Source organism: Leptodactylus fuscus, unplaced genomic scaffold (assembly GCF_031893055.1).
Source record: "Leptodactylus fuscus isolate aLepFus1 unplaced genomic scaffold, aLepFus1.hap2 HAP2_SCAFFOLD_133, whole genome shotgun sequence".
In the NCBI taxonomy this organism is placed as follows: Eukaryota; Metazoa; Chordata; class Amphibia; order Anura; family Leptodactylidae; genus Leptodactylus; species Leptodactylus fuscus.
In genome coordinates, this window is record NW_027440155.1 from 46,948 (window position 1) to 74,853 (window position 27,906).

The 27,906-nt window shown below is 38.2% G+C and overlaps 1 protein-coding gene across 1 annotated transcript in view; it reads left to right on the forward strand.

Annotated features, from left to right (window-relative positions):
* Positions 1-27,906, forward strand: part of LOC142187075 (pancreatic lipase-related protein 2-like) — a 74,456-nt gene that overhangs the window by 12,743 nt on the left and 33,807 nt on the right. The window contains exons 5-7 of the mRNA XM_075261439.1: positions 3,725-3,853; positions 6,389-6,523; positions 6,702-6,810. Coding sequence (XP_075117540.1) covers positions 3,725-3,853; positions 6,389-6,523; positions 6,702-6,810 — 373 coding nt within the window. The remainder of the gene's footprint in view (positions 1-3,724; positions 3,854-6,388; positions 6,524-6,701; positions 6,811-27,906) is intronic.

Consider the following 27,906-nt stretch of genomic DNA (forward strand, 5'->3'; position numbering starts at 1 on the left):
GTCCTCAGTCCATTGTATTGGGGGGTCCTCAGCCCCTTGTATTCGAGGGTCCTCAGTCCATTGTATTGGAGGGTCCTCAGCCTCTTGTATTCGAGGGTCCTCAGTCCATTGTATTGGAGGGTCCTCAGCCCCTTGTATTCGAGGGTCCTCAGTCCATTGTATTGGGGGTCCTCAGCCCATTGTATTGGGGGGTCCTCAGTCCACTGTATTGGAGGGTCCTCAGTCCATTGTATTGGAGGGTCCTCAGCCCCTTGTATTCGAGGGTCCTCAGCCCCTTGTATTGGGGGGTCCTCAGTCCATTGTATTGGAGGGTTCTAAGCCCCTTGTATTGGGGGTCCTCAGTCCATTGTATTGGGGGTTCTCAGCCCCTTGTATTGGGGGGTCCTCAGTCCATTGTATTGGGGGTTCTCAGCCCCTTGTATTGGAGGGTCCTCAGTCCATTGTATTGGGGGTTCTCAGCCCCTTGTATTGGGGGTCCTCAGTCCATTGTATTGGGGGGTCCTCAGCCCATTGTATTGGGGGGTCCTCAGCCCCTTGTATTGGAGGCTCCTCAGTCCATTGCATTGGGGGGTCCTCAGCCCCTTGTATTGGGGGTCCTCAGCCCATTGTATTGGGGGGTCCTCAGCCCCTTGTATTGGAGGGTCCTCAGTCCATTGTATTGGGGGGTCCTCAGCCCCTTGTATTGGAGGGTCCTCAGTCCATTGTATTGGGGGTTCTCAGCCCATTGTATTGGGGGGTCCTCAGCCCATTGTATTGGGGGGTCCTCAGCCCCTTGTATTGGAGGGTCCTCAGTCCATTGTATTGGGGGGTCCTCAGCCCATTGTATTGGGGGGGTTCTCAGCCCCTTGTATTGAGGGGTCCTCAGTCCATTATATTGGGGGGGTCCTCAGCCCCTTGTATTGGGGGTCCTCAGCCCATTGTATTGGGGGGTCCTCAGTCCATTGTATTGGGGGGGTCCTCAGCCCCTTGTATTGGAGGGTCCTCAGTCCATTGTATTGGGGGTCCTCAGCCCATTGTATTGGAGGGTCCTCAGTCCATTGTATTGGGGGGGTTCTCAGCCCATTGTATTGGGGGGGTTCTCAGTCCATTATATTAGGGGGTCCTCAGCTCCTTGTATTGGAGGGTCCTCAGTCCATTGTATTGGGGGGGTCCTCAGTCCATTGTATTGGAGGCTCCTCAGTCCATTGTATTGGGGGGTCCTCAGTCCACTGTATTAGGGGTCCTCAGCCCCTTGTATTGGAGGGTCCTCAGTCCATTGTATTGGAGGGTCCTCAGCCCCTTGTATTGGGGGGTTCTCAGCCCCTTGTATTGGAGGTCCTCAGCCCCTTGTATTGGAGGGTCCTCAGTCCATTGTATTGGGGGGTCCTCAGTCCACTGTATTAGGGGTCCTCAGCCCCTTGTATTGGAGGGTCCTCAGTCCATTGTATTGGAGGTCTTCAGCCCCTTGTATTGGAGGGTCCTCAGTCCACTGTATTAGGGGTCCTCAGTCCATTGTATTGGGGGTCCTCAGTCCATTGTATTGGGGGTCCTCAGCCCATTGTATTGGGGGGTCCTCAGTCCATTGTATTGGAGGGTCCTCAGTCCATTGTATTGGGGGGGGTTCTCAGCCCCTTGTATTCGAGGGTCCTCAGTCCATTGTATTGGGGGGTCCTCAGCCCCTTGTATTCGAGGGTCCTCAGTCCATTGTATTGGAGGGTCCTCAGCCCCTTGTATTCGAGGGTCCTCAGTCCATTGTATTGGAGGGTCCTCAGCCCCTTGTATTCGAGGGTCCTCAGTCCATTGTATTGGGGGTCCTCAGCCCATTGTATTGGAGGGTCCTCAGTCCATTGTATTGGAGGGTCCTCAGCCCCTTGTATTCGAGGGTCCTCAGCCCCTTGTATTGGGGGGTCCTCAGTCCATTGTATTGGAGGGTCCTAAGCCCCTTGTATTGGGGGTCCTCAGTCCATTGTATTGGGGGTTCTCAGCCCCTTGTATTGGGGGGTCCTCAGTCCATTGTATTGGGGGTTCTCAGCCCCTTGTATTGGAGGGTCCTCAGTCCATTGTATTGGGGGTTCTCAGCCCATTGTATTGGGGGGTCCTCAGCCCCTTGTATTGGAGGCTCCTCAGTCCATTGCATTGGGGGGGTCCTCAGCCCCTTGTATTGGGGGTCCTCAGCCCATTGTATTGGGGGGTCCTCAGCCCCTTGTATTGGAGGGTCCTCAGTCCATTGTATTGGGGGGGTCCTCAGCCCATTGTATTGGGGGGGTCCTCAGCCCCTTGTATTGGAGGGTCCTCAGTCCATTGTATTGGGGGGTCCTCAGTCCATTGTATTGGGGGTCCTCAGCCCCTTGTATTGGGGGTCCTCAGCCCATTGTATTGGGGGGGTCCTCAGCCCATTGTATTGGAGGGTCCTCAGTCCATTGTATTGGGGGTCCTCAGCCCATTGTATTGGGGGGGATTCTCAGCCCCTTGTATTGGGGGGTCCTCAGTCCATTGTATTGGGGGGTCCTCAGCCCCTTGTATTGGGGGTCCTCAGCCCATTGTATTGGGGGGTCCTCAGTCCATTGTATTGGGGGGTCCTCAGCCCCTTGTATTGGAGGGTCCTCAGTCCATTGTATTGGGGGTCCTCAGCCCATTGTATTGGAGGGTCCTCAGTCCATTGTATTGGGGGGTCCTCAGCCCATTGTATTGGAGGGTCCTCAGTCCATTGTATTGGGGGTCCTCAGCCCATTGTATTGGAGGGTCCTCAGTCCATTGTATTGGGGGGGGTTCTCAGCCCATTGTATTGGGGGGGTTCTCAGCCCATTGTATTGGGGGGTCCTCAGCCCCTTGTATTGGAGGGTCCTCAGTCCATTGTATTGGGGGTCCTCAGCCCATTGTATTGGGGGTCCTCAGCCCATTGTATTGGGGGGTCCTCAGCCCCTTGTATTGGGGGTCCTCAGTCCATTGTATTGGGGGGGGTTCTCAGCCCCTTGTATTGGGGGGTCCTCAGCCCCTTGTATTGGGGGGTCCTCAGCCCCTTGTATTGGGGGGGTCCTCAGCCCATTGTATTGGGGGGGGTTCTCAGCCCCTTGTATTGGGGGGTCCTCAGTCCATTGTATTGGAGGGTCCTCAGCCCCTTGTATTGGGGGTCCTCAGCCCATTGTATTGGGGGGGTCCTCAGTCCATTGTATTGGGGGGGTCCTCAGCCCCTTGTATTGGAGGGTCCTCAGTCCATTGTATTGGGGGGGTCCTCAGCCCATTGTATTGGAGGGTCCTCAGTCCATTGTATTGGGGGGGGTTCTCAGCCCATTGTATTGCGGGGGGTTCTCAGCCCATTGTATTGGGGGGTCCTCAGCCCCTTGTATTGGAGGGTCCTCAGTCCATTGTATTGGGGGTCCTCAGCCCATTGTATTGGGGGTCCTCAGCCCATTGTATTGGGGGGTCCTCAGCCCCTTGTATTGGGGGTCCTCAGTCCATTGTATTGGGGGGTTCTCAGCCCATTGTATTGAGGGGGTTCTCAGCCCCTTGTATTGAGGGTCCTCAGCCCATTGTATTGGGGGGTCCTCAGCCCCTTGTATTGGAGGGTCCTCAGTCCATTGTATTGGGGGTCCTCAGCCCCTTGTAATTGGGGGGGGGTTCTCAGCCCCTTGTATTGGGGGTGTCATTACTATAGACTACTTGTATTGGGGGGGGGTTCTCAGCCCCTTGTATTGGGGGTGTCATTACTATAGACTTAGTAGATGTCTTTGTTCCTTTCTTCCAGATTGTCAGCGCCAGAAACCTCTCCACGTTTAATCAATCATATTTTGACTGCAGTCGCCCCTGCACAGTCTTTGTCATCCACGGCTACCTGGAGAGTGGATATGACTGGTGGCCCACAGAAATGTGCAAGGTACTTATGTGGGGGTCGTGGTCCTGACTCGTCACCTCAGCAGTGTCAGTCCAAGATCTCAGACCAGACATCCCTGATACAGGGGGCCAATCCTAAAAATGTAATAATGTCTGTAGCTCCGTGTCATATGGACATTGTATAGTGTGACTACTAGATGACACATGTGCGGTATGTGGGTATTATTTGTGCACTGTATGGCGGTATTTTATGGTCCTGCTACTAAGATGCTGCACCGGATATTATTACAGTCACATGAGAATGGTGTACACACGACATGACATCACATATATGTACACATGACATGACAACAGCACATACGTGTACACATGACATGACAACAGCACATACGTGTACACATGACATGGCAACAGCACATACCTGTACACCTGACATGACAACAGCACATACCTGTACACATGACATGACAATAGCACATACGTGTACACATGACATGACAACAGCACATACGTGTACACATGACATGACAACAGCACATACATGTACACATGACATGACAAAAGCACATACATGTACACATGACATGACAACAGCACATACATGTACACATGACATGACAACAGCACATGCCTGTACACCTGACATGACAACAACACATACGTGTACACATGACATGACAACAGCACATACGTGTACACATGACATGACAACAGCACATACCTGTACACATGACATGACAACAGCACATACATGTACACATGACAACAGCACATACATGTACACATGACATGACAACAGCACATACATGTACACATGACATGACAACAGCAAATACCTGTACACCTGACATGACAACAGCACATACGTGTACACATGACATGACAACAGCACATACATGTACACATGACATGACAACAGCACATACATGTCCACACGAAATGACAACAGCACATACATGTACACATGACATGACAACAGCACATACATGTACACATGACATGACAACAGCACATACCTGTACACCTGACATGACAACAGCACATACGTGTACACATGACATGACAACAGCACATACGTGTACACATGACATGACAACAGCACATACGTGTACACATGACATGACAACAGCACATACGTGTACACATGACATGACAACAGCACATACCTGTACACATGACAACAGCACATACATGTACACATGACAACAGCACATACCTGTACACATGACATGACAACAGCACATACATGTACACATGACAACAGCACATACATGTACACATGACATGACAACAGCACATACATGTACACATGACATGACAACAGCACATACCTGTACACCTGACATGACAACAGCACATACGTGTACACATGACATGACAACAGCACATACGTGTACACATGACATGACAACAGCACATACATGTCCACACGAAATGACAACAGCACATACATGTACACATGACATGACAACAGCACATACATGTACACATGACATGACAACAGCACATACCTGTACGCCTGACATGACAACAGCACATACGTGTACACATGACATGACAACAGCACATACGTGTACACATGACATGACAACAGCACATACGTGTACACATGACATGACAACAGCACATACGTGTACACATGACATGACAACAGCACATACCTGTACACATGACATGACAACAGCACATACATGTACACATGACAACAGCACATACATGTACACATGACATGACAACAGCACATACATGTACACATGACATGACAACAGCACATACCTGTACACCTGACATGACAACAGCACATACGTGTACACATGACATGACAACAGCACATACGTGTACACATGACATGACAACAGCACATACGTGTACACATGACATGACAACAGCACATACGTGTACACATGACATGACAACAGCACATACGTGTAACATGACATGACAACAGCACATACGTGTACACATGACATGACAACAGCACATACGTGTACACATGACATGACAACAGCACATACGTGTACACATGACATGACAACAGCACATACATGTACACATGACATGACAACAGCACATACGTGTACACCTGACATGACAACAGCACATACGTGTACACATGACATGACAACAGCACATACGTGTACACATGACATGACAACAACACATACATGTACACATGACATGACAACAGCACATACATGTACACATGACATGACAACAGCACATACGTGTACACATGACATGACAACAGCACATACATGTACACATGACATGACAACAGCACACACATGTACACATGACATGACAACAGCACATACCTGTACACCTGACATGACAACAGCACATACCTGTACACATGACATGACAACAGCACATACGTGTACACATGACATGACAACAGCACATACGTGTACACATGACATGACAACAGCACATACGTGTACACATGACATGACAACAGCACATACGTGTACACATGACATGACAACAGCACATACCTGTACACATGACATGACAACAGCACATACCTGTACATATGACATGACATTGTTGCACTGACCATGTGACAACTTTCTTTCAGGCCATTTTGCAATTCCATGATTGCAATTGTATATCGGTGGACTGGAAGGGCGGATCCTTCGACCTCTATGATCGGGCGATAAATAACATCCAGGTTGTCGGGGGAGTAATCGCCTATTTTATTAACACGACCATAGTGAGTAGAATCCAAGAGGAAGAGAAATACAACCTGGGGAGGGGGAGGGGATAAATAGATTAGATACTGCGGATACCTGCTGCGGAGGGGGTATCTAATCTACCCAGCACCTTCTCTCTGTATATACACACACATGAAGTATATACATAATAACACCACCAGATATCCTTGTCTATAGGAGACGTTTGGCTGCTCACTGAATAGAACAATCCTGATCGGTCACAGTCTCGGAGGCCAAGTACTTAATGAAGTTGGAAAAAGACAACCGGGAATTTCCAAAATGTATGGTAAGTTCTCATTGTGATATCGTGTATAGAGAGAATATCATCATGTAGTGAAGAAAGAGAATATATCTCTACTAGAGGTGAGCGAACAGGAAGATATTCAATATTCGTTCCGAACAGCCCCTCAATATTCGACTATTTGTACAAATATCAAACCCATAATACTCTATGGAGAAACAATGCTCGTTTCAGGGGATCCCACCATTCTACTCAGGAGGTCACCAAGTCCACTATGACACCCCAAGAAATGATGCCAACACCCTGCAATGTAACTGGGACAGCAGGGGGCGCATGTCTGGGGGCATCTAACACACCAAAGTCACTGTATTATGATCTGATTCCTGTCAGCTTCCGATATGCCAGAGCTGACTTTGTCAAATAGGAATGCAATGACCAGCGTTGATTGGCCGAATACCATACAGAGAACAGCATTCAGCCAATCAACACTGGTTCTGCCGGAGACTCGTCTGTGAGGAGGCGGAGTCTAATATCGGACCAGAATGGAGACTGTTGTGGACCGATCTTAGACTCCGCCTGTACAAGAATATAACTACAATAATACTGCTCCTATGTATAAGAATATAACTACTATAATACTACTATGTACAAGAATATAACTACTATAATACTGCTCCTATGTACAAGAATATAACTACTATAATACTACTATGTACAAGAATATAACTACTATAATACTACCTCCTATGTACAAGAATATAACTACTATAATACTACTCCTATGTACAAGAATATAACTACTATAATACTACCTCCTATGTACAAGAATATAACTACTATAATACTACTATGTACAAGAATATAACTACTATAATACTACCTCCTATGTACAAGAATATAACTACTATAATACTGCTCCTATGTACAAGAATATAACTACTATAATACTACTATGTACAAGAATATAACTACTATAATACTACCTCCTATGTACAAGAATATAACTACTATAATACTGCTCCTATGTACAAGAATATAACTACTATAATACTCCTATGTACAAGAATATAACTACTATAATACTACTCCTATGTACAAGAATATAACTACTATAATACTACTCCTATGTACAAGAATATAACTACTATAATACTACTATGTACAAGAATATAACTACTATAATACTACCTCCTACGTACAAGAATATAACTACTATAATACTACTCCTATGTACAAGAATATAACTACTATAATACTACTATGTACAAGAATATAACTACTATAATACTACTCCTATGTACAAGAATATAACTACTATAATACTACTCCTATGTACAAGAATATAACTACTATAATACTACTCCTATGTACAAGAATATAACTACTATAATACTACTCCTATGTACAAGAATATAACTACTATAATACTACTCCTATGTACAAGAATATAACTACTATAATACTACTCCTATATACAAGAATATAACTACTATAATACTACTCCTATGTACAAGAATATAACTACTATAATACTACTCCTATGTACAAGAATATAACTACTATAATACTACTCCTATGTACAAGAATATAACTACTATAATACTACCTCCTATGTACAAGAATATAACTACTATAATACTGCCTCCTATGTACAAGAATATAACTACTATAATACTACTCCCTATGTACAAGAATATAACTACTATAATACTGCTCCTATATACAAGAATATAACTACTATAATACTGCTCCTATGTACAAGAATATAACTACTATAATACTACTCCTATATACAAGAATATAACTACTATAATACTACCTCCTATGTACAAGGATATAACTACTATAATACTGCTCCTATGTACAAGAATATAACTACTATAATACTGCTCCTATGAACAAGAATATAACTACTATAATACTACTCCTATGTACAAGAATATAACTACTATAATACTACTATATACAAGAATATAACTACTATAATACTACTCCTATGTACAAGAATATAACTACTATAATACTACCTCCTATGTACAAGAATATAACTACTATAATACTGCTCCTATGTACAAGAATATAACTACTATAATACTACTATGTACAAGAATATAACTACTATAATACTACTCCTATGTACAAGAATATAACTACTATAATACTACCACCTATGTACAAGAATATAACTACTATAATACTACTCCTATGTACAAGAATATAACTACTATAATACTACCTCCTATGTAAGAGAATATAACTACTATAATACTGCTCCTATGTACAAGAATATAACTACTATAATACTGCTCCTATGTACAAGAATATAACTACTATAATACTACCTCCTATGTACAAGAATATAACTACTATAATACTGCTCCTATGTACAAGAATATAACTACTATAATACTGCTCCTATGTACAAGAATATAACTACTATAATACTACTCCTATGTACAAGAATATAACTACTATAATAATACTCCTATGTACAAGAATATAACTACTATAATACTACCTCCTATGTACAAGAATATAACTACTATAATACTACCTCCTATGTACAAGAATATAACTACTATAATACTACCTCCTATATACAAGAATATAACTACTATAATACTACCTCCTATGTACAAGAATATAACTACTATAATACTACCTCCTATGTACAAGAATATAACTACTATAATACTACCTCCTATGTACAAGAATATAACTACTATAATACTACCTCCTATGTACAAGAATATAACTACTATAATACTACCTCCTATATACAAGTATATAACTACTATAATACTACTCCTATATACAAGAATATAACTACTATAATACTACTCCTATGTACAAGAATATAACTACTATAATACTACCTCCTATATACAAGAATATAACTACTATAATACTACTCCTATATACAAGAATACAACTACTATAATACTACTCCTATGTACAAGAATATAACTACTATAATACTACCTTCTATATACAAGAATATAACTACTATAATACTGCCACCTATGTACAAGAATATAACTACTATAATACTACCTTCTATGTACAAGAATATAACTACTATAATACTACCTCCTATATACAAGAATATAACTACTATAATACTACTCCTATATACAAGAATATAACTACTATAATACTACTCCTATGTACAAGAATATAACTACTATAATACTACCTCCTATATACAAGAATATAACTACTATAATACTACTCCTATATACAAGAATATAACTACTATAATACTACTCCTATGTACAAGAATATAACTACTATAATACTACCTCCTATATACAAGAATATAACTACTATAATACTGCCACCTATGTACAAGAATATAACTACTATAATACTACTCCCTATGTACAAGAATATAACTACTATAATACTACCTTCTATGTACAAGAATATAACTACTATAATACTACTCCTATGTACAAGAATATAACTACTATAATACTACTCCTATGTACAAGAATATAACTACTATAATACTACTCCTATGTACAAGAATATAACTACTATAATACTACTCCTATGTACAAGAATATAACTACTATAATACTACTCCTATGTACAAGAATATAACTACTATAATACTACTCCTATGTACAAGAATATAACTACTATAATACTGCTCCTATGTACAGGAATATAACTACTATAATACTACTCCTATGTACAAGAATATAACTACTATAATACTACCGCCTATGTACAAGAATATAACTACTATAATACTACTCCTATGTACAAGAATATAACTACTATAATACTGCTCCTATGTACAGGAATATAACTACTATAATACTACTCCTATGTACAAGAATATAACTACTATAATACTGCTCCTATGTACAAGAATATAACTACTAAAATACTACTCCTATGTACAAGAATATAACTACTATAATACTACTCCTATGTACAAGAATATAACTACTATAATACTGCTCCTATATACAAGAATATAACTACTATAATACTACTCCTATGTACAAGAATATAACTACTATAATACTACCTTCTATGTACAAGAATATAACTACTATAATACTACTCCTATGTACAAGAATATAACTACTAAAATACTACTCCTATGTACAAGAATATAACTACTATAATACTACTCCTATGTACAAGAATATAACTACTATAATACTGCTCCTATATACAAGAATATAACTACTATAATACTACTCCTATGTACAAGAATATAACTACTATAATACTACCGCCTATGTACAAGAATATAACTACTATAATACTACTCCTATGTACAAGAATATAACTACTATAATACTACTCCTATGTACAAGAATATAACTACTATAATACTGCTCCTATGTACAAGAATATAACTACTATAATACTGCCCCTATGTACAAGAATATATCTACTATAATACTACTATGTACAAGAATATAACTACTATAATACTACTCCTATGTACAGGAATATAACTACTATAATACTGCTCCTATGTACAAGAATATAACTACTATAATACTACCTCCTATGTACAAGAATATAACTACTATAATACTGCTCCTATGTACAGGAATATAACTACTATAATACTACCTCCTATGTACAAGAATATAACTACTATAATACTACCTCCTATGTACAAGAATATAACTACTATAATACTGCCCCTATGTACAAGAATATAACTACTATAATACTGCCCCTATGTACAAGAATATAAATACTATAATACTACTATGTACAAGAATATAACTACTATAATACTACTCCTATGTACAGGAATATAACTACTATAATACTGCTCCTATGTACAAGAATATAACTACTATAATACTACCTCCTATGTACAAGAATATAACTACTATAATACTACCTCCTATGTACAAGAATATAACTACTATAATACTGCTCCTATGTACAAGAATATAACTACTATAATACTGCCCCTATGTACAAGAATATAACTACTATAATACTACTCCTATGTACAAGAATATAACTACTATAATACTGCCCCTATGTACAAGAATATAACTACTATAATACTACTCCTATGTACAGGAATATAACTACTATAATACTGCTCCTATGTACAAGAATATAACTACTATAATACTACCTCCTATGTACAAGAATATAACTACTATAATACTGCTCCTATGTACAAGAATATAACTACTATAATACTACTCCTATGTACAAGAATATAACTACTATAATACTACCTCCTATGTACAAGAATATAAGTACTATAATACTACCTCCTATGTACAAGAATATAACTACTATAATACTGCCCCTATGTACAAGAATATATCTACTATAATACTACTATGTACAAGAATATAACTACTATAAAACTACTCCTATGTACAGGAATATAACTACTATAATACTGCTCCTATGTACAAGAATATAACTACTATAATACTACCTCCTATGTACAAGAATATAACTACTATAATACTGCTCCTATGTACAAGAATATAACTATTATAATACTACTCCTATGTACAAGAATATAACTACTATAATACTACTCCTATGTACAAGAATATAACTACTATAATACTACCTCCTATGTACAAGAATATAACTACTATAATACTACTCCTATGTACAAGAATATAACTACTATAATACTACTCCTATGTACAAGAATATAACTACTATAATACTACCTCCTATGTACAAGAATATAACTACTATAATACTGCTCCTATGTACAAGAATATAACTACTATAATACTACCTCCTATGTACAAGAATATAACTACTATAATACTACCTCCTATGTACAAGAATATAACCACTATAATACTACTCCTATGTACAAGAATATAACTACTATAATACTGCTCCTATGTACAAGAATATAACTACTATAATACTGCTCCTATGTACAAGAATATAACTACTATAATACTACCTCCTATGTACAAGAATATAACTACTATAACACTACCTCCTATGTACAAGAATATAACTACTATAATACTACCTCCTATGTACAAGAATATAACTACTATAATACTACTCCTATGTACAAGAATATAACTACTATAATACTGCTCCTATGTACAAGAATATAACTAATATAATACTACCTCCTATGTACAAGAATATAACTACTATAATACTACCTCCTATGTACAAGAATATAACTACTATAATACTACTCCTATGTACAAGAATATAACTACTATAATACTACCATATACAAGAATATAACTACTATAATACTGCTCCTATGTACAAGAATATAACTACTATAATACTGCCTCCTATGTACAAGAATATAACTACTATAATACTACTCCTATGTACAAGAATATAACTACTATAATACTACCATATACAAGAATATAACTACTATAATACTGCTCCTATGTACAAGAATATAACTACTATAATACTACTCCTATGTACAAGAATATAACTACTATAATACTACCTCCTATGTACAAGAATATAACTACTATAATACTACTCCTATGTACAAGAATATAACTACTATAATACTACTCCTATGTACAAGAATATAACTACTATAATAGTACCTCCTATGTACAAGAATATAACTACTATAATACTACCTCCTATGTACAAGAATATAACTACTATAATACTACTCCTATGTACAAGAATATAACTACTATAATACTACCTCCTATGTACAAGAATATAACTACTATAATACTACCTCCTATGTACAAGAATATAACTACTATAATACTACTCCTATGTACAAGAATATAACTACTATAATACTACTCCTATGTACAAGAATATAACTACTATAATACTACCTCCTATGTACAAGAATATAACTACTATAATACTGCTCCTATATACAAGAATATAACTACTATAATACTACCGTCTATGTACAAGAATATAACTACTATAATACTACCTCCTATGTACAAGAATATAACTACTATAATACTACTCCTATGTACAAGAATATAACTACTATAATACTACCTCCTATGTACAAGAATATAACGACTATAATACTACTCCTATGTACAAGAATATAACTACTATAATACTACTCCTATGTACAAGAATATAACTACTATAATACTACTATGTACAAGAATATAACTACTATAATACTACTCCTATGTACAAGAATATAACTACTATAATACTACTCCTATGTACAAGAATATAACTACTATAATACTACTCCTATGTACAAGAATATAACTACTATAATACTGCTCCTATATACAAGAATATAACTACTATAATACTACTCCTATGTACAAGAATATAACTACTATAATACTACCTCCTATGTAAGAGAATATAACTACTATAATACTGCTCCTATGTACAAGAATATAACTACTATAATACTGCTCCTATGTACAAGAATATAACTACTATAATACTACCTCCTATGTACAAGAATATAACTACTATAATACTGCTCCTATGTACAAGAATATAACTACTATAATACTGCTCCTATGTACAAGAATATAACTACTATAATACTACTCCTATGTACAAGAATATAACTACTATAATACTACTCCTATGTACAAGAATATAACTACTATAATACTACCTCCTATGTACAAGAATATAACTACTATAATACTACCTCCTATGTACAAGAATATAACTACTATAATACTACCTCCTATATACAAGAATATAACTACTATAATACTACCTCCTATGTACAAGAATATAACTACTATAATACTACCTCCTATGTACAAGAATATAACTACTATAATACTACCTCCTATGTACAAGAATATAACTACTATAATACTACCTCCTATATACAAGTATATAACTACTATAATACTACTCCTATATACAAGAATATAACTACTATAATACTACTCCTATGTACAAGAATATAACTACTATAATACTACCTCCTATATACAAGAATATAACTACTATAATACTACTCCTATATACAAGAATATAACTACTATAATACTACTCCTATGTACAAGAATATAACTACTATAATACTACCTCCTATATACAAGAATATAACTACTATAATACTGCCACCTATGTACAAGAATATAACTACTATAATACTACCTTCTATGTACAAGAATATAACTACTATAATACTACCTCCTATATACAAGAATATAACTACTATAATACTACTCCTATATACAAGAATATAACTACTATAATACTACTCCTATGTACAAGAATATAACTACTATAATACTACCTCCTATATACAAGAATATAACTACTATAATACTACTCCTATATACAAGAATATAACTACTATAATACTACTCCTATGTACAAGAATATAACTACTATAATACTACCTCCTATATACAAGAATATAACTACTATAATACTGCCACCTATGTACAAGAATATAACTACTATAATACTACTCCCTATGTACAAGAATATAACTACTATAATACTACCTTCTATGTACAAGAATATAACTACTATAATACTACTCCTATGTACAAGAATATAACTACTATAATACTACTCCTATGTACAAGAATATAACTACTATAATACTACTCCTATGTACAAGAATATAACTACTATAATACTACTCCTATGTACAAGAATATAACTACTATAATACTACTCCTATGTACAAGAATATAACTACTATAATACTACTCCTATGTACAAGAATATAACTACTATAATACTGCTCCTATGTACAGGAATATAACTACTATAATACTACTCCTATGTACAAGAATATAACTACTATAATACTACCGCCTATGTACAAGAATATAACTACTATAATACTACTCCTATGTACAAGAATATAACTACTATAATACTGCTCCTATGTACAGGAATATAACTACTATAATACTACTCCTATGTACAAGAATATAACTACTATAATACTGCTCCTATGTACAAGAATATAACTACTAAAATACTACTCCTATGTACAAGAATATAACTACTATAATACTACTCCTATGTACAAGAATATAACTACTATAATACTGCTCCTATGTACAAGAATATAACTACTATAATACTACCTTCTATGTACAAGAATATAACTACTATAATACTACTCCTATGTACAAGAATATAACTACTATAATACTACCTTCTATGTACAAGAATATAACTACTATAATACTACTCCTATGTACAAGAATATAACTACTAAAATACTACTCCTATGTACAAGAATATAACTACTATAATACTACTCCTATGTACAAGAATATAACTACTATAATACTGCTCCTATATACAAGAATATAACTACTATAATACTACTCCTATGTACAAGAATATAACTACTATAATACTACCGCCTATGTACAAGAATATAACTACTATAATACTACTCCTATGTACAAGAATATAACTACTATAATACTACTCCTATGTACAAGAATATAACTACTATAATACTGCTCCTATGTACAAGAATATAACTACTATAATACTGCCCCTATGTACAAGAATATATCTACTATAATACTACTATGTACAAGAATATAACTACTATAATACTACTCCTATGTACAGGAATATAACTACTATAATACTGCTCCTATGTACAAGAATATAACTACTATAATACTACCTCCTATGTACAAGAATATAACTACTATAATACTGCTCCTATGTACAGGAATATAACTACTATAATACTACCTCCTATGTACAAGAATATAACTACTATAATACTACCTCCTATGTACAAGAATATAACTACTATAATACTGCCCCTATGTACAAGAATATAACTACTATAATACTGCCCCTATGTACAAGAATATAACTACTATAATACTACCTCCTATGTACAAGAATATAACTACTATAATACTACCTCCTATGTACAAGAATATAACTACTATAATACTGCCCCTATGTACAAGAATATAACTACTATAATACTGCCTCCTATGTACAAGAATATAACTACTATAATACTGCCCCTATGTACAAGAATATAACTACTATAATACTGCCCCTATGTACAAGAATATAAATACTATAATACTACTATGTACAAGAATATAACTACTATAATACTACTCCTATGTACAGGAATATAACTACTATAATACTGCTCCTATGTACAAGAATATAACTACTATAATACTACCTCCTATGTACAAGAATATAACTACTATAATACTACCTCCTATGTACAAGAATATAACTACTATAATACTGCTCCTATGTACAAGAATATAACTACTATAATACTGCCCCTATGTACAAGAATATAACTACTATAATACTACTATGTACAAGAATATAACTACTATAATACTACTCCTATGTACAGGAATATAACTACTATAATACTGCTCCTATGTACAAGAATATAACTACTATAATACTACCTCCTATGTACAAGAATATAACTACTATAATACTGCTCCTATGTACAAGAATATAACTACTATAATACTACTCCTATGTACAAGAATATAACTACTATAATACTACCTCCTATGTACAAGAATATAAGTACTATAATACTACCTCCTATGTACAAGAATATAACTACTATAATACTGCCCCTATGTACAAGAATATATCTACTATAATACTACTATGTACAAGAATATAACTACTATAATACTACTCCTATGTACAGGAATATAATTACTATAATACTGCTCCTATGTACAAGAATATAACTACTATAATACTACCTCCTATGTACAAGAATATAACTACTATAATACTGCTCCTATGTACAAGAATATAACTATTATAATACTACTCCTATGTACAAGAATATAACTACTATAATACTACTCCTATGTACAAGAATATAACTACTATAATACTACCTCCTATGTACAAGAATATAACTACTATAATACTACTCCTATGTACAAGAATATAACTACTATAATACTACTCCTATGTACAAGAATATAACTACTATAATACTACCTCCTATGTACAAGAATATAACTACTATAATACTGCTCCTATGTACAAGAATATAACTACTATAATACTACCTCCTATGTACAAGAATATAACTACTATAATACTACCTCCTATGTACAAGAATATAACCACTATAATACTACTCCTATGTACAAGAATATAACTACTATAATACTGCTCCTATGTACAAGAATATAACTACTATAATACTGCTCCTATGTACAAGAATATAACTACTATAATACTACCTCCTATGTACAAGAATATAACTACTATAATACTACCTCCTATGTACAAGAATATAACTACTATAACTCTACCTCCTATGTACAAGAATATAACTACTATAATACTACCTCCTATGTACAAGAATATAACTACTATAATACTACTCCTATGTACAAGAATATAACTACTATAATACTACCTCCTATGTACAAGAATATAACTACTATAATACTACTCCTATGTACAAGAATATAACTACTATAATACTACTCCTATGTACAAGAATATAACTACTATAATACTACCTCCTATGTACAAGAATATAACTACTATAATACTACTCCTATGTACAAGAATATAACTACTATAATACTACTCCTATGTACAAGAATATAACTACTATAATAGTACCTCCTATGTACAAGAATATAACTACTATAATACTACCTCCTATGTACAAGAATATAACTACTATAATACTACTCCTATGTACAAGAATATAACTACTATAATACTACCTCCTATGTACAAGAATATAACTACTATAATACTACCTCCTATGTACAAGAATATAACTACTATAATACTACTCCTATGTACAAGAATATAACTACTATAATACTACTCCTATGTACAAGAATATAACTACTATAATACTACCTCCTATGTACAAGAATATAACTACTATAATACTGCTCCTATATACAAGAATATAACTACTATAATACTACCGTCTATGTACAAGAATATAACTACTATAATACTACCTCCTATGTACAAGAATATAACTACTATAATACTACTCCTATGTACAAGAATATAACTACTATAATACTACCTCCTATGTACAAGAATATAACGACTATAATACTACTCCTATGTACAAGAATATAACTACTATAATACTACTCCTATGTACAAGAATATAACTACTATAATACTACCTCCTATGTACAAGAATATAACTACTATAATACTACTCCTATGTACAAGAATATAACTACTATAATACTACCTCCTATGTACAAGAATATAACTACTATAATACTACTCCTATGTACAAGAATATAACTACTATAATACTACCTCCTATGTACAAGAATATAACTACTATAATACTACTCCTATGTACAAGAATATAACTACTATAATACTGCTCCTATATACAAGAATATAACTACTATAATACTACTCCTATGTACAAGAATATAACTACTATAATACTACTCCTATGTACAAGAATATAACTACTATAATACTACCTCCTATGTACAAGAATATAACTACTATAATACTACCCCCTATGTACAAGAATATAACTACTATAATACTACTCCTATGTACAAGAATATAACTACTATAATACTACTATGTACAAGAATATAACTACTATAATACTACTCCTATGTACAAGAATATAACTACTATAATACTACTCCTATGTACAAGAATATAACTACTATAATACTACTATGTACAAGAATATAACTACTATAATACTACTCCTATGTACAAGAATATAACTACTATAATACTACCTCCTATGTACAAGAATATAACTACTATAATACTACTACTATGTACAAGAATATAACTACTATAATACTACCTCCTATGTACAAGAATATAACTACTATAATACTACCCCCTATGTACAAGAATATAACTACTATAATACTACTCCTATGTACAAGAATATAACTACTATAATACTACTACTATGTACAAGAATATAACTACTATAATACTACTCCTATGTACAAGAATATAACTACTATAATACTACTCCTATGTACAAGAATATAACTACTATAATACTGCTCCTATGTACAAGAATATAACTACTATAATACTGCTCCTATGTACAAGAATATAACTACTATAATACTGCTCCTATGTACAAGAATATAACTACTCTAATACTGCTCCTATGTACAAGAATATAACTACTATAATACTGCTCCTATGTACAAGAATATAACTACTATAATACTGCTCCCTATGTACAAGAATATAACTACTATAATACTACCTCCTATGTACAAGAATATAACTACTATAATACTACTCCTATGTACAAGAATATAACTACTATAATACTACCTCCTATGTACAAGAATATAACTACTATAATACTACTCCTATGTACAAGAATATAACTACTATAATACTACTCCTATGTACAAGAATATAACTACTATAATACTACCTCCTATGTACAAGAATATAACTACTATAATACTGCTCCTATATACAAGAATATAACTACTATAATACTACCTCCTAGCTGTGAGGACGTGTTTTTGTAGCTCTCCTGAGGCTCCTGATGTCTGGAGATAGCCCAGGGCGGGGCCACCCTGGGTGGGGAAGTTCCCCTGCCAAGGCCCAGGCTCCAAGGCCTTCTCTGGGAAGCAATTCCCAGACAACTAAAAAAATGGATGGAAATCCTAAAGTCCCCAGTAATGGGAATCGTGTCCAGTGTGTCAGCAGTCCTAGTGCAGCAAGCCAAGATGGGAAGAAAGTTGTAAAGGAAGAAGTAACGGAAGCAAGCAGTAGTACGGTGCAACAACCAAGCAAAATGGTTGAATGTAAGGAGCAAACTTTGCAGCCTGTGCAGACTCCATTGCAGGTTGCAGGTGTCCAGTCCACCCCACCCTCCTGCAGACAGAGGAGAACATCCCTGGAGAAGCAGACCATGCAGGAGAACATGCAGCAGTCTGTATTGGTACGGTCTGAGCGGACAAGATCTGGAAGCGGTAACTACAAAAATGTAGTGAAGGCAGTGGAGGAGATCAAAGGGAGACCAGCGGGGAAGCTTCAAGGTACCAGCAGTACAGTCACTGGAAATAAACTGGGACATAGTCCCCAGTCTGGACATTGTGGGCCCATGGCAGTGACAACAGCCGTAGCATGTCAGAAATCACAGGCTACACCAACCAGAAGCCATACTGGGGGTAACCAACCTGCAAAGCTCTCCAACAATGCACAGACTGTCATGGCTACTGAGCGAGCACCAGAACTGCGCCTGGCAGACGAGATCCCAGCACTGGTCAAGCGACTGGAGACATTGAAGGCCAGTAAAATGTATCTGCAGAGACAGATTGAATGTGCGTATAATCTAAAAAAGTCTGCATGCCCTGAGAAACTGGTGTTACTGGACAGGAAGCTGAGCGCACTGGCGAAAGAGCTCGCCGAGAACGTACGGGAGACCGAGACTGTACTGGAGCAAATGGGACCGGTGGGAGAATCGTACAGAAACCAGCAGCGGTTCCAGGAATACCAGAAGTCACCATCACCTTGTGCTAAAGCTGGGTCTGAACCCTCTCAAGGTGGCAGCCAGCAGTCCCATGTAAAACCAGTTCTGCAGCCAGCAAGTTTCCCTTTTAAGGAAGGGAATTTGTACGGGAAAGCGACCAGTGTTCAGCAACAGCAAAAACCTGCAGCAGTTCTCAGCAAGGCACCACAAGTCCCAGCAACCAGCACTTTGCAACCAGGTCATGGACCCCTGCCTAATGGTAATGAAGTAGCAGCTGTGCAGACACCACAAGTCCCAGGAGACAAGTCATTGCAGCAGGACTATGGACTCTTACCTGAAGGTACTGGGGGAGTAACATATTTGGGGTTACAGGTTGTGGACTCTGTTGTGCAGGACTCTGCTGCCGCTGACTGTAGTGGTAATATGGACTCTGCTATGCAGGACTCTGCTGCCGCTGACTATAATACTAATATGGACTCTGCTGTGCAGGACTCTGCTGCCGCTGATTGTCTGACTAATGTGCCTGATATTATGGATATTCCTGTATGTGATAACGGCCCAGCAGGGGAAGGTGTTTCTGGGGGGGATCCTTCACTATCTATGGCGTCAGACCCCTCTGCAGTCCAGTCTCTGGAGTCTGGTGATATTGCAGACATAGAGGTTGATGGTGGGGCGGACACAGGACAGTCCAGTGTGCAGGACTTTCCCCCTCTAGATACTCGCGCAGTAGCAGAACCGCATGGTACAGGTGCTCAGCAGCCCACACAGCGCCCACAAACACGCCAAGATGGCGGATCTGGCCGTACCTCCTCAGGGAATGCCTGGAGCCGCGGTGCTCCATCTTTTGCATCAAACTCCAATTATACAGGCCAGGCTTTCAGGAGGAGGAATGTAGTCAGGTTTAGGCACGGAGGTGCCAAGGAGGATCTGCCGGATAGGAGGTTTGTGGTCCGAGAGCTCCTATGTACCCAGATGGGCTTTGTGCCGACTGATATCCTGGCCGTCATAAACCTTCCTGACCGCCAGGGGTACGATGTTAGTTTTAAGCTGATGTCTGATCTGGACCGGTTCTGGGCCAATCTCACCAGGTTGAGAGATACGGAAGGTTGGGATAAGTTCAGTTTCATCCCCATCTCTAGGCCAGATACAGCCTCTGTCACAATTGTATTTTGGAATGAAGCCGTTCCCCCTCAGGACATAGTCATCTGGCTCAGGAGGCATTGTGACCTCATGTCCGATCTTAGTAAGAACAGGGATGAAGACGGGGTCTGGACCGGTGGGTGGAGGGTCCTGGTGAAGTTGCGTCAGCAGAACAACATAACCCAACATCTGCCCAATTCGTTCTTTATAGGCCGAGAAAAAGGGATCTGCTTCTATGCGGGTCAGCCTCGCCGGTGCTTCAAGTGTGGGAAGGCCGGCCATGTGGCCAGTGTATGCTCCATGGTAAAGTGTAGCCTATGTAATGAAATGGGCCACGTGAGTGCCACATGCCAAAGCATTAGGTGTAACCTGTGCGGTCGGATCGGTCACCCCCACAGAGATTGTCCTGATGCCTGGCATAACATCTGTAAGGATAGCCCTGATGAGGACTTGCTGGCAGCGGCTGATGACATACAGGAGGAGGAGGAGGCGCTATTGTCAGGGTCAGTAGTCACGGAGGCGGAGCCTCAACCACATACAGGTGATACCACCCAAGACCAGGCCGAGTCAGGTCCCATTGAGACGACCATGGAGGTTGTCGAGCAGGTTGTACAACCCTCAGTGGTCGTCTCTTCTCCTGCCCGATCATCCAACAATAATAAAAGGAGGAAGAAGGATAAAGCCAGCCGTAAGCCTGAGGGTGAGTGGACCACAGTAGAAAAGCCTACAAAGATGAGAGTAAGTAGTGCAGGCGAGGTCACTGCAACGGGGAATAGATTTAGTGTCCTATCAGAGTCAGACGGAGAAGCAGAACTAGACAGAGAACTCTCACGAATGATGGCGGAGTATGAGGATGAACCAGAGGGTGATCCCCCCACTAAGAGGAGACCCCACCAAGATGAGGGGCAGTCCGAATCAGACATGGAAACAGCTGGTCACCAGGACACCTCTGACTCTGATCTATGACAATGGGGCCCATCTCTCTGTTTCTCATATTCCTAGTTGTTCTGATGGCAGGTTTCTATCTTAAAGTTATCTCTAGTAATGTGAATAGCATCCGAGCAAGGAGGACAAGACACGCAGTGTATGAACATCTGAGATATCTTGATGCCGATGTCTATTTCTTACAAGAAACCCGTTTAAATACTTTAGGACTAATACGAGAAGCAGAGAGAGAATGGAAATCTGGCCCGTCCTTCTGGTCTCTGGCTGTGGAACCTTATGCCGGGGTTTCTATACTGTTTAACACCCCTGATGTCACCATACACAGATTCACTGAGGTTCTGATGGGGAGGTGCCTGGTTTTAGAAGTTACCATCCGAGGCAGAAGGCTCCGACTCATTAATATCTATGGTCCACCGCAGTCGGTGATGGAAAGGGCACGTCTGTTTGATGAAGTCAAGCAGTACTTGTTTACATCTGTTCCGGTAGTCATGGCAGGGGACTTCAATGCCACCATGTCATCCAGTGACAGACCTACTGGTCGGCCTCTCACCAGGGACTGCAAGGTCTTAAGCAGAATTATTTCCCAGGCTGGTCTGTCTGATGTGTTTACTGAGGGTGGTAGGAAACCCAAATTCACTTACTCCTGCGCTGGTAGATGCAGTCGGATAGACTTAGCTCTGGTCAGTCCCGCTGAGCATGTTAGTGAGAAAAGTGAAAAGACAGTCCCTTATTCTGACCATCTGGCTTTGTATTTTTGCTTGGGCTCCACAAAACGCCCTGATATTGGGAGAGGCCTATGGAAGCTCAATTCCAGCCTCTTGGACGATGACTGTGTCCGGAGTTGTGTCCACTCTCTATTTCAGAACCAGCTTGAGAGAGTGGTGTTTTATGACAACATGGCAGACTGGTGGGAGGATGTCAAGGAGGAGATCAGATCCCTCTTAAGGAGACTGTCAGTTAAGAAGGGGAAGAGTAAGTATAGCCAGTATCTCAGGCTGCGGAAAGAATTAGAGTCACTCTATTCGGCGGGCGGGGATAACCAACAGAAGATTGACCGGCTGAAATCTGAGATCAGTCAGTATCAGTACCGCAGGTATACATCCCTGGTTCTTGAACGGGATTATGGGTCCTTAGGGGCTCCGGATCCTTTTGAGAATTGCAGGGAGCGGGTGGCAAATAAATCGGTCACAGGTCTCACTGACTCCCAGGGTGTGTTACAGGAGTCTCGGGAGGGTATCCTGGGGGTGGTGAGAACTTACTATGCTGACTTGTTTCAGAAGAAGGTTTTGGATAGAGAGAAGGTGGCTCAATTCTTGGAGGCAACTCCAGGTCCTGATACTAATGATTTGGACTTTTCTCCTTTGACAGCAGAGTTAACAGTGGAGGAGGTGAAAGAGGCCATAGATAAGTTACATCTGAAGAAGGCACCAGGTCCAGATGGGATTACAGCTGAGTTCTATAAGAAATTCCGAGACCTCTTGGCACCAATTCTCGTGGATGTATACAAAACTAGTCTAGAAAACCACCTGATGCCTCCATCCATGAGAGTGTCCTCCCTGATCCTGCTGTCTAAAGGTAAAGAGCCTAGTGACATCAAGAACTGGAGGCCGATTGCCCTCTTGAATGTCGATAGGAAGATTCTTGCAAAAATTCTGTTCTCTAGATTAGTTTGTTTGTCCCCGGCACTGTTGGCAGGCTCACAGTTTGGCACAGTTAAAGGGCGGAACATCTCTGGAGCAGTTATCTCGATAAGGGAGATGTTTGAGAGATGTAAAGCTCTGAGGTGTGGGAGATATGTTGTGAGTCTTGACCAGGCTAAGGCCTTTGACAGAGTAGACCATGAGTATCTATGGGCGACTTTGACAAAGTACGGTATTCCGGGACAATTTGTGGATTGGCTGAGAACTTTGTACCGCGAGGCGGAGAGCTTTCCTCTGATTAATGGTTGGCAGGGTGATGCTTTCAGGGTTGAGGCAGGGGTGAGACAAGGTTGCCCACTGAGTCCATTACTGTATGTGTTTGCCATAGACCCGTTTCTTAGGTCACTGCAGGAGTGTGATTTTCAGGGGGCGCCGGTCCCCCACTGCTTGCCCCTGAGAGTTGTTGCCTACGCGGATGATGTGACTGTGGTGATATCTGAGCCTCGTGAGGTGGAGATGTTGTCTGCAGCCATCAGAAGTTACTCAGAGGCCTCCGGGTCTCTTGTCAACCTTGAGAAGAGTCAAGCTCTCTGGACGGGTCATACTGGTCCTACATTTGATCTGCCGCAGTTTGCCCAGGCCTCCTCCTATATTAAGATCCTTGGGGTGAAATTCGGGAGGGATGATAATTGCAGACTAAATTGGGAAGAAAAGTTGGAATCCGGAAATGCAAAGGTTCAGCGATGGAAGAACTGGAGGCTGACCTATAGAGAAAGGGTTAAAATGTTGAAGACTTACCTGGTCCCTGTCTTCTTGTACGTCTCTGTTGTCTTTCCTTTGCCAGAATCTTTCTCCACTAGGCTCTTTAGCCTGTTCTTCCAACTTTTGTGGGGGAACAGGTTGAACCCAGTAAAAAGAGGGATAACCTACCTACAGAGGAGAGAGGGTGGGCTGGATATGTTAAATCCAAGGGTGTTTTTTGACTCCATGTTTCTAAAAGTAAATTTTGGTTGCCTGGACTCAGATAACAGCTCCCTGTGGGTAAATAGTATCAGGGACTGGATATTGCCTTTTGCAGAATCCTGGGTGCGAGGCGGCAGCCTTAAGAGGGGTCGATCGACTCGTGACTACCTCCCCCAGTATCTGGACTATGGCATAAGGTGCCTGAAAAAATGGGGTATTGAAAAGACCTATCTGGTGAGTAAGACCAGGAGAGATCTATACACCAGGGTATGTAAGACCTTCTATTGTCTCCAGCCGGCATTGAGGGACTGTACATCTATAACCCTGCAGGATAGTCTGAGGCTCCTCACTGGTCGGAGGCTCCCTGCAAAGTTCTTTGACATTGCCTGGCTATCTCTGCATGGGAAACTTTTTGTAAGAGGCAACTTAAAGCATCTCAGTGTGACAGATCGGGCATGTCCATTAGGTTGTCAGCAGGAGGAGACCATGGCACATTTTATATCAGAGTGCGGGGGAGGGCGAAAGATCTGGCAGGAAATATCCCGGAGGCTGAAAATTCCCCGATTACAGTCTCTCAAATACCCCGAGATTGTATATGGCATCCCCAGTAATATAGGTGACATTAACCGGGAGACCCTGTATATTATTATTACTGTCATCAAATATTATCACTGGCATACGAGGACCCAGGTGTCCCTACACAGAGAGCCCTTCCGTCATATGACCGCTGTCACATATATCATATCTGAACTGAGGTGGATAAAGTCTCTGGAGGTCAGAAAAAAGTCTGATAATGTAAAATTGTGGAGAAATGTATATATCGATTGCTGAATACTCTGATAACACTGCAAATAAGTCTGGTCATTTATTTATGGATTTATTTTTTTTCCCCCTCTTTATCCTGCCAGCAATGGACTCTTAAGTTAAAGTGATTCTCATTTTTGTTATCTGACAGACATGTCTGATTTATGTTATATTATTATTATTATTATTATTATTATTATTAGTTATTAATTCTGCTGGAATGTAATGTATTTTTGTTTTGTTTTTACTAATAAAAATTACCTCCTATGTACAAGAATATAACTACTATAATACTGCTCCTATGTACAAGAATATAACTACTATAATACTGCTCCTATGTACAAGAATATAACTACTATAATATCGCCCCCTATGTACAAGAATATAACTACTATAATACTACTCCTATGTACAAGAATATAACTACTATAATACTACTCCTATGTACAAGAATATAACTACTATAATACTACTCCTATGTACAAGAATATAACTACTATAATACTACTCCTATGTACAAGAATATAACTACTATAATACTGCTCCTATGTACAAGAATATAACTACTATAATACTGCTCCCTATGTACAAGAATATAACTACTATAATACTACCTCCTATGTACAAGAATATAACTACTATAATACTACTCCTATGTACAAGAATATAACTACTATAATACTACTCCTATGTACAGGAATATAACTACTATAATACTACTCCTATGTACAAGAATATAACTACTATAATACCGCCCCCTATGTATAAGAATATAACTACTATAATACTACCTCCTATGTACAAGAATATAACTACTATAATACTACCTCCTATGTACAAGAATATAACTACTATAATACTGCTCCTATGTACAAGAATATAACTACTATAATACTGCTCCTATGTACAAGAATATAACTACTATAATACTACTATGTACAAGAATATAATTACTATAATACTACTCCTATATACAAGAATATAACTACTATAATACTACTCCTATATACAAGAATATAACTACTATAATACTACTCCTATGTACAAGAATATAACTACTATAATACTACTCCTATATACAAGAATATAACTACTATAATACTACTATGTACAAGAATATAACTACTATAATACTACTCCTATGTACAAGAATATAACTACTATAATACTACTATGTACAAGAATATAACTACTATAATACTACTCCTATATACAAGAATATAACTA